The sequence below is a fragment of the Ranitomeya variabilis genome, chromosome 4, assembly GCF_051348905.1.
Source record: "Ranitomeya variabilis isolate aRanVar5 chromosome 4, aRanVar5.hap1, whole genome shotgun sequence".
In the NCBI taxonomy this organism is placed as follows: Eukaryota; Metazoa; Chordata; class Amphibia; order Anura; family Dendrobatidae; genus Ranitomeya; species Ranitomeya variabilis.
This window is the reverse complement of record NC_135235.1, coordinates 27,433,896-27,444,152: the sequence shown is the minus strand read 5'-3', so window position 1 is coordinate 27,444,152 and position 10,257 is coordinate 27,433,896. Positions and strand designations below refer to the sequence as shown.

Sequence of the window (10,257 nt, the reverse complement as noted above, 5' to 3'; positions counted from 1 at the left end):
ACCAGTATGTCATCTCCCCTGTATATTGTATTTACCTATGTGTCATCTCCTCCTGTGTATAGTATATACTTGTGTCATCTCTTCTGTATATAGTTTATACCTGTATGTCATCTCCTCCTGTATATAGTATATACCTGTGTCATCTTCTCCTGTATGTAGTATATACCTGTGTGTCATCTGCTCCTCTATATAGTATATACCTGTATGTCATCTACCCTGTATATAGTATATATCTGTGTGTCATCTCCTCCTGTATATAGTATATATCTGTGTGTCATCTCCTCCTGGATATAGTATGTACCTGTGTGTCATCTCCTCCTGTATATAGTATATACCTGTGTGTCATCTCCTCCTGTATATAGTATATATCTGTGTGTCATCTCCTCCTGTATTAGACCTCGTTCACACGTTATTTGGTCAGTATTTTTACCTCAGTATTTGTAAGCTAAATTGGCAGCCTGATAAATCCCCAGCCAAAAGGAACCCTCCCCCCTGGCAGTATATAATAGCTCACACATACACATAATAGACAGGTCCTGTGACTGACAGCTGCCGTATTTCCTATATGGTACATTTGTGGTACGTTTTGAGTATCTGCAAGTTTTGTGTGAGGCAACTTTTGCATGTGTTGAAACGTTTGTGCATGTGGCAAATTTTCAGCGTGTGCACGTTTTGCCTGTGGCGAGTTTTCCATGAGGTGAGTTTTGCATGTGTGGTGGGTTTTGCGTGAGCCTAGTTTTGCACGTGTAGCGAGTTTTGCATGTGGCGAATTTTGCGCGTGGCGAGTTTTGAGCGGTGACTTTTGTGTTTCGACTTTTATGTGGCGAGGTTGGTGTATGTGTGGTGAAATGTGTGCTGAGGGTGATATGTGTTCAAGCACATGGTAGTGTGTGGCGCATTTTGTGTTTGTGTTCATATCCCCGTGTGTGGCGATTATCCCATGTCGGGGCCCCACATTAGCAACTGTACAGTATATACTCTTTGGCGCCATCACTCTCATTCTTTAAGTCCCCCTTGTTCACATCTGGCAGCTTTCAATTCACCTCCAAGACTTTTCCTTTCACTTTTTTCCCCATTATGTAGATAGGGGCAAAATTGTTTGGTGAATTGGAACGCGCGGGGTTAAAATTTCGCCTCACAACATAGCCTATGACACTCTCTGGGTCCAGACGTGTGACTGTGCAAAATTTTGTGGCTGTAGCTGCGACGGTGCAGATGCCAATCCCGGACATACACACATACACACATTCAGCTTTATATATTAGATTTAGTCTTTCAACCTTTTGGTAACTTTTTTATTATTTATATTTCCATCTTTTTTGTAGCATCTCTTAACTCTTAATTATTTTAGCAGTCTGACAGCTTTTTTTAGAAAAATTTAAGAAAGATAATTAAAAAATATTTATAATCAAAAATTTTCAGGATGTCAGCTATGTCCTTATAATTGGCTGCCACATGGAGATCACTGTTATTACTATTCAATTGAAACAAACAGAACATGGAACCAGAGCCGGGATGATTGTAAGATGATGGGAGCTGATTTACTGGTCATTAAGAACCAGGAAGAAAAGGTAAGATGTCTATATCTATGTATAAAGGTACTGTAAAGCTAGAAAACCAGCCGCAGTTTGCTGTATTATGCAGTATGTGTGTGTGTTGTGTGTGGTATGTACGTTGTGTACGTGTGCGTGGCTGGTGTGTGCTATATACTGATATGTGTGTGTTTGTGCCTGTTATATACTGACTAGATGGAGGCCCGATGCTAACGCATCGGGAGGGCGGTAATGTCGCGATGTGGGCAGGCTTTGCAGCATTGAGAATCTCTTCCCCCGTGTGCTCACCCACCTATCCACTCTCTCTTTCTCCATGTGCTGACTTCTCCCGTCTGTGCTCTCTTCTTTGACCTGTCTACCCCATGTACTATCCCCCTGTCTCTCTCCTTCCTGTGCTGACTTCTCCCCTCAAACACTTCTCCCCTCCCTTCTTCCTCTCCTGTGTTCTCCCCTCAAACACAATACTGACATTACAGCAGGAGATCGCAGAGGATACATTTTGTGAGGTAAAATATTGTTTAAAAATAGTCAGTGAAATATTTTACCTGACAAAAGCAATCCTCTGTGATCCCCTGCTGTAATGTCAGTATTGTCTTTTGTGTTAGAATCTGTTTATTTTGTGACTATCCACCATTTTCCTGTGGTGTTCTGGCTGCTGGTCTTTTTCCCTGGTGCTGGGTTTGTCTTGGGTCAGGTGTTTGTATCACTCTTTATTAACCAGCACCTGCCTCCCATTCCTTGCTGGACAACAGTGTTAATCTGCTTGAGTTCTGGCTAGGTGCTTTGCTTTGTCTACTGTGTGTGTAATTTGAGCAGTACTGGGACCTCTGGTTCTGCTAGTCTTAGTTTCTGTTTTCAGTTGGTTTCTGCAGCCTTTTCTGTGTTTTCTATTAGGAGGTGACCCATTTTTGTACCCAGTCCTTAGATCTTTTAGGGACCCCCTTCCCCCTATCTATAGGTCTTCGCTTGAGATTAACCTAGGATCGTCGGTGGGTCTATTCGCAAGGAATGGGTTGCCCACTCCATCGTAGGGTATCAGCCTAGTCATAGTGCAGGGTCAGTTTTCACCCTTCTACCCTAGTTCTGTGTTGCAGTTCCATAACAGTTTGCCCAGCCTGAAAAAAGTATAAAAAAAAAATTCCTCCCGGATTTCTGCAATATGAACAGCGTTCAAGATCTTGCTCAACGCATGCAAGGGTTAACTTTGGAAGTTGCCACCTTACAACAGCACGTGAGTAATTGCCCTGGAATCCGCTCTGAAGAACCTAAGGTGGGTTTGCCTGAATGTTTTTCTGGTAAACGGCAGGAATTTTCTTCAGTTAAAAATGCATGTTTACTTTATTTTCGGCTTAGACCCAGGTCTTCAGGGGCTCAATTAGGCCGCTTTCACATTTGCGGTTGTGTCTGCAGCGTTTCTTCCGCAAATATCTGCATGCGTTGTGTATTCCTATCTTTAATGTGCGAACATGTAAACCCTTTAAAATGTTTTTTATTATTTAATTAAATATTAAAACAGCAAAAAATCCCAGTGAAAAAAGAAAAACAGGATCAAAAAGAAGAAATGCACCTAACCTACTGCTGTCCCTATACTTCGCTGCTCTCCCTACCTGGCAGTGGAGGTTGGCACCCTGATAGAACGATTTTGGCGCCCCCACTCAACGGCGGCTGTCCACTGCTACCCCTGTTGACTTTCTTGATGGCTACAGGTGGGAAAACAATGAGCTATGGAAAGAGATGAAATAAAGTACAAAGAACAGCAAATGATAATAAAGTGTGCATAAAAAAATCCCCAATAGTTGTCCAATTTTGAAAAAAATTTCTTTTACAAGACAATAATAAAAATGGGGAATATAATTGCGTCAATCCACATACATGGTTCAAGAAAGAAGTATAATTATTAACACCAGAATTCAAACGGTCTCTAATGGCCACAAAGAAGACTCCGCTTCATAGAGCAATTAGTGCCCCCTCTTTGTATCAAAGCATATAATTAAGGGCCACAACAAGACCAACATAAAATCATTGATATAAGTCTGGTGATATATGCAATACTATTATGGGTAGCTTAGCCAGGGTTGATGGCCCCAGAATTTATGATACTTAGCTTCCCAACAGTGATTCAAGTCGCCTCGACGCGTTTCCCCGAACTACGGTTCATCAGGAGGCAATTCAAGACAGGAACCATAACGCCAAGAATGCAGGTGCCATAATGCAAGGCAGACTGGTCTGCCTTGCATTATGGCACCTGTATTCTTGGCGTTATGGTTCCTGTCTTGAATTGCCTCCTGATGAACCGTAGTTCGGGGAAACGCGTCGAGGCGACTTGAATCACTGTTGGGAAGCTAAGTATCATAAATTCTGGGGCCATCAACCCTGGCTAAGCTACCCATAATAGTATTGCATATATCACCAGACTTATATCAATGATTTTATGTTGGTCTTGTTGTGGCCCTTAATTATATGCTTTGATACAAAGAGGGGGCACTAATTGCTCTATGAAGCGGAGTCTTCTTTGTGGCCATTAGAGACCGTTTGAATTCTGGTGTTAATAATTACACTTCTTTCTTGAACCATGTATGTGGATTGACGCAATTATATTCCCCATTTTTATTATTGTCTTGTAAAAGAAATTTTTTTCAAAATTGGACAACTATTGGGGATTTTTTTATGCACACTTTATTATCATTTGCTGTTCTTTGTACTTTATTTCATCTCTTTCCATAGCTCATTGTTTTCCCACCTGTAGCCATCAAGAAAGTCAACAGGGGTAGCAGTGGACAGCCGCCGTTGAGTGGGGGCGCCAAAATCGTTCTATCAGGGTGCCAACCTCCACTGCCAGGTAGGGAGAGCAGCGAAGTATAGGGACAGCAGTAGGTTAGGTGCATTTCTTCTTTTTGATCCTGTTTTTCTTTTTTCACTGGGATTTTTTGCTGTTTTAATATTTAATTAAATAATAAAAAACATTTTAAAGGGTTTACATGTTCGCACAGTCTAGATTATTCCCTTACTTTATATACTGTTTTCTTTATGATTTGAATTTATTCCTATCTTTAACATTATGGACGCATGCGTTTTTCTATGTTCGCGTTTTGCCGCGTTTGACGACGCATGCGTCGTCTAGCCGTCTGCGTCTTGGCGCGGAAATGCAACATGTAGTAATTTTTAGAGGCGTCAATTTGCCGCCTGGAAACGCATGCGGCTGATTGCGCAAGGTTTGCGCCCAAAAAACGCATTGTAGTCTATGTAAACGCATGCGTTTTCCAGTACATGCGTTTGCTTGCGTTTGCCGACGCATGCGTCTCAATTGAGAAAAACATGTCTAGACACTGATAAGCCACCCCCCACATACAAGGTGATAAAGGGAGGAAGTGGACATTTGCAGGTCACTAGTCAGCAGACTGCCTTGCAGACGAGACGCCCCACAGCCCCTTGGATCAGCAAACAAGCCTCAGAACTATGTGAGTATATCCTATCCAAAGCATTTCTTTTCTATAATCTGTGTCTATGTGCCCTAATTTCTGTCATTCCTTTCTTTCTGCACACATCAGAATGTCTTCTGCTTCTGATGAGGAAACGCCTGGGCCTGCACAAGGGGAACATGTCAGCGAAGTGAGTATTCACCTCCTCAGATTGGTAAGTATTCACTGTCACATCTACACATATGACAATGTATATTTTCCCTTTTTCAGACCACTTCTTCTACAGCGGAAGACACTGAGCAGGAGACTGGGCAGGAGCAGCGTAGTCACGGCCGGGCAACACGGCGGCATCGTGTAAGTATAGCTGGCTGAATGTGTATTGTATCCTCACTTTATAATTCTGGAATCTTCATTTCTTTCTACTTCTCTCTTTCTTTCCCTTTGGCTTCAGCACCAGTGTTTTTTTTTATTTCAATATTCATGCCATTCCTCTGATTCTGTTTTCTGTCTTCCGTATGTGAATGCCTCCAATATTAATGTCCTTTTTGTTGTTAGGTTCCAGAGGAGGATGAGGACCTAATTGAGAATGAACACCTCATCTCCCTGGTTCACGAGCGAGTCGCATTGTGGGACACCAGGGATCCACTGCACGCCAACAATGTGACGATCCGGAGGCTTTGGAATGAGGTGGCCGCAGCGTTGTGGGATGGCTGGGCCAATGCCCCGGCTCGGGTCCGTTCTGCATTTGGTAAGTATCGCAATGCAGTGTGATGTAGTCAATACCTTGGCCATGCTCACACAACTGTGTATGATGTCAGAAAGTCATTACTTTTTCACAGCACATACAGTTGTGTGACCATGGTCAAAAGACCATTGTCCTAACTATTATGTTTTGTTTTGCCAACAGTGTCAAAAGTGAAAACACGTTGGAGATCGATGAAGGACCGCTTCAACAAGGACCTGCGCCAAGAGAGCCGGCTTCCAAGTGGTTCTGCAGCAAGGATACGCAAATACAAGTACCACCGCATCCTTGCGTTTTTGAGACCAGTCCTTGCACGAAGAACGTAAGTATATTGGTTAAAAAAGAAAAAAAAATGGTGTATAATGCAATTTGTTGTTGGTCATTATTTCCCATCAGTATTTGTAATCCGAAACCTTGATTGATTGATAGATGCAGCAGTGGGGTACGTGTTCTTTGAATACTTTCCCTCACATAGTTCCTCTCCAGGTTTTGGCATACCAATACTGATTTGAAATACTGATCAAATACTGAGAGTGTGATGGCAGCCTGCACAACAGATCTATACTCAGCAAGTTAGGTGTCAGAAATAATGAATTCAGGATGCCAATGGCTCATCAATTCATTTTTCCTGACACTTGTCCTGGTGAGTATACAGGTGGCTTGTATGTCCTCTGTCGTCAATTCGTATTTCCCATCAGTATTTGTAATCCGAAACCTTGATTGATTGATAGATGCAGCAGTGGGGTACGTGTTCTTTGAATACTTTCCCTCACATAGTTCCTCTCCAGGTTTTGGCATACCAATACTGATTTGAAATACTGATCAAATACTGAGAGTGTGATGGCAGCCTGCACAACAGATCTATACTCAGCAAGTTAGGTGTCAGAAATAATGAATTCAGGATGCCAATGGCTCATCAATTCATTTTTCCTGACACTTGTCCTGGTGAGTATACAGGTGGCTTGTATGTCCTCTGTCGTCAATTCGTATTTCCCATCAGTATTTGTAATCCGAAACCTTGATTGATTGATAGATGCAGCAGTGGGGTACGTGTTCTTTGAATACTTTCCCTCACATAGTTCCTCTCCAGGTTTTGGCTTACCAATACCTTGTATAGAGATATGGCTTGTATTGCCTCCATCGTCTCTTCATAGTTTACATCAGTTTTTGTAATCCCCAAGGACTGGTCGATGCATGCAGAAGTATAGCATGTTGTTTTATGAAACTTTTATTCCTACTGTTGAACTCCTGGCTTGAAAATTCTGATGTAAAATTCACTACAAATAGTAGTGTGACCTTTCCCTATCTGAATGTGTATCTAACTGTTCAGTTATCTTTTTGTAAATGTTTTGTAATATTTTTTTTTTTTTTCCGCAGCACTTGGAGCTCCACTGTTGGCCCAGGTTCTGGAGCGGTCCTTCATCAGTCAGCCACGGACCCGTCCCAGCCATCCTCCAGCGCTGCAGCAAGTGGGCCTGCCACACAACCTGGAGACCAGGAAGCTGGTCCATCAGATGTTCCCCTTCCCCAGTCCTCTGCCTCTAGCCAATTTTTTATGGGCTCCTCCCGGCAGCGGCAGAGGGCCGCGGACAGGTCACTCATGCCCGAGTTTTTGCACTTGAGCTCGGTCTTCCATGAGGGACTCAAGGCGATGGGTGACCGACTGGATACTGCCATTCGTCATATGAGCACATGTATCCAGGAGGTAACCACAGCCCTTGCCCAAGTGAAAGCCGACCTCCAGAGGCCAGCACATCATTTTTTTAATCAGATAGAACAGGGCATGTCGGAACACCTTAGTCCTGAGCTCCAGATTACTATTATGCAGGCCTGCAATGCTGCTTACGTGCAGGCTATGCAGCAGAGTCGGTATTTTCAGCAGACAGTGGGGGCATTTCCAACAGTGCCCACACTGTCACGCTTTACATCAATGCCGACATCTGCTGCATACCACTGCACGGCCACCTCCATTCCAAACACTTCCGGACCGTATTATAGCACCACCACCATGCCCAGTGCAGTGGGTCAGCCCACCGCCACCACCATGACAACTGCTGCTCCTGCTTGGGCCTCCTCCACTGCCACCAGCATGCTGCCGCCGCCGGACCCTGCCCTGGTGTTTCCTGGCACCACCACTACCAGACTGCCGCCGCCGGACCCTGCCCTGGTGTTTCCTGGCACCACCACTACCAGACTGCCGCCGCCGGACCCTGCCCTGGCGTTCTCTGGCACCACCACTACCAGACTGCCGTTGCTGGACCCTGCCCTGGCGTTCTCTGGCACCACCACTACCAGACTGCCATTGCCGGACACTGCCCTGGCGTTCTCTGGCACCACCACTACCAGACTGCCGTTGCCGGACCCTGCCCTGGCGTTCTCTGGCACCACCACTACCAGACTGCCATTGCCGGACACTGCCCTGGCGTTCTCTGGCAGCACCACTACCAGACTGCCATTGCCGGACCCTGCCCTGGCGTTTCCTGGCACCACCACCACCAGACTGCCGTTGACGGACCCTGCCCTGGCGTTTCCTGGCACCACCACCACCAGACTGCCGTTGACGGACCCTGCCCTGGCGTTCCCTGCCACCATGACAACGTGCCCGCGCAAAACAAGAAAGGGGAAAGGCAAAAAAAAACAAAAAACCATAGCTATCCCTCCCCCCTCACCTCCCAATGTGTCTGTAATGTCTGGTTTGTCTCACCCTTCCAGTGTGTCTCAACCCTCTCATGTGTCTAGCCCTATCCCTGAATATCCTGACCCCAGTAGTTTCATAGCGCCTTCTCCTGCCACCCCTATGTCGGCTACAGTAATAAGCCAGACCTCACTACTCAACACCCCACAATATCGGCACTCAACCCCAAGCAGGCGCAGTTAATTTTTTGGTTTGTGTGTGTTTAATAAACCTGTGTTTTTTGCCCCAATAAGGTTTGGTTAATTGTGTATTTCACCACCGTCACCACACAGCCTGCGCCAATAACAAATTATGCGTCAAACACATTTTTGGGGGCCACCTCCAACCTCCAGTACCTACTTAGCAGAACACTGAAGCTTGGTGTGTTTGGTTGAGAGATATGAGGTTGCCCCCAAAAATAACACTTGTATTTTCTCCAAAAACAGTTCTTTCTGTTTACTCCGTGACTTTTGGTCGCACACAGAAGACAAAATGGTGGTAATACACAGCACAACTATACTCAACAGGTCCTTTCTTATCCGAAACATTATTTATGACCCCTGACCTGCTGATTTTAGAAATGCATTGTATTACCTCCATTTTATCTTATTGGTACATATACATATATTTCACACAAAGTGAAGGAACAATGTACATGGCATATCTATACTCACCCGGACAAGTGTCAGGAAAAATGAATTCAAGAGCAAATCGCATCATGAATTCATTAGTTCAGACACGTGACTTGATGACTATAGATCTCTGGTGTAGGCTGCCATCACACTGTCAGTATTCGCTCTGTATTTTACAGCACTATTTGTAAGCCAAAACCTGGAGTGGAACTATGTGAGGAAAAGTACATTAAACAGATATGCACCACTAAAAGCATTTAACTACCGCTCCTGGTTTAGGCTTACAAATACTGATGTTAAGTACTGGACAAATACTGCGACAATAACGGACATCGTCTATACAGTCTGCGGCAAAAAGCTAATGGTGAACCAAGACAGGACTCACGTCAACAACCTAAGCCCAAAAACCCAAAGTGGTTTGTTAAGGAAATAGATAGGAGACATGGTGAAGAAAGTAAAACACAATTATTTTATTTGAAAAAACATTAACATTCCAAACATAAATTTGCAGACCCGAAACCAGCAGTACATTTTACACCATATTGTCCTGCCATGGCACACGTCCAATGTCAGAATCAAAAAACGCTGCAAATTGGTCCCGCATGTGGCCTACTTCAACTGTTGACCGCAGCGGATGATGACGGTAATCAGGCAAAGGGTTGGCAACAGGTTCATCAAGTTCTATGGTGGGTCGCTCCTTAGCCAGAATGAAATTGTGGAGAACCACACAGGCTTTAACTACCTCATCCACTGTCTCCATTTTTAGATTTATTGCAGTTGCTAGAATGCGCCATTTGGACACCATAATCCCAAAGGCACACTCTACTGTTCTGCGTGCCCTGGTTAGTCTGTAGTTGTAGATCCGTTTTGTGCGGTTCAAGTCCCGACTTGAATAGGGCTTCAGGAGATTTTCACTCATCTGAAAGGCCTCATCCCCAACCATTACAAATGGCAGCGGTGGGCCTTGAGTGTAGGGGAGTGGTCGTGGCTGTGGGAAATTAAAATTTTTGCCATAAACACGTCGGCCCATATCAGAGGTTTTAAAAGTCTGTGAATCGTTGCCACGGCCAAAAGCACCAATGTCCACAGCAATGAAGCGACAGTCCGCATCGGCTATTGCCATAAGAACTACAGAAAAATATTTTTTGTAGTTGAAGAACTGTGATCCCGTTCTGGCTGGTTTGGTAATCCGGATGTGCTTCCCATCCACCGCACCCAAACAGTTGGGAAAATCACA

At 44.5% G+C, this 10,257-nt stretch overlaps 1 protein-coding gene across 2 annotated transcripts; it reads left to right on the top strand.

The window, feature by feature from the left end:
* The first annotated feature begins 4,652 nt into the window (after positions 1-4,652).
* On the top strand, positions 4,653-6,251 carry LOC143768348 (uncharacterized). Of its 2 annotated transcripts, XM_077257032.1 has the most exons (4): positions 4,653-5,011; positions 5,102-5,162; positions 5,243-5,326; positions 5,528-6,251. In XM_077257032.1, the coding sequence occupies exons 2-4, from the start codon at positions 5,103-5,105 to the stop codon at positions 5,741-5,743; spliced, it is 360 nt and encodes a 119-aa protein (XP_077113147.1). In that variant the 5' UTR covers positions 4,653-5,011; position 5,102; the 3' UTR covers positions 5,744-6,251. The 2 variants fall into 2 exon arrangements, with proteins under 2 accessions (XP_077113147.1, XP_077113146.1); XM_077257031.1 differs by having other exon boundaries at positions 4,653-5,162.
* The last annotated feature ends 4,006 nt before the right edge of the window (positions 6,252-10,257 follow it).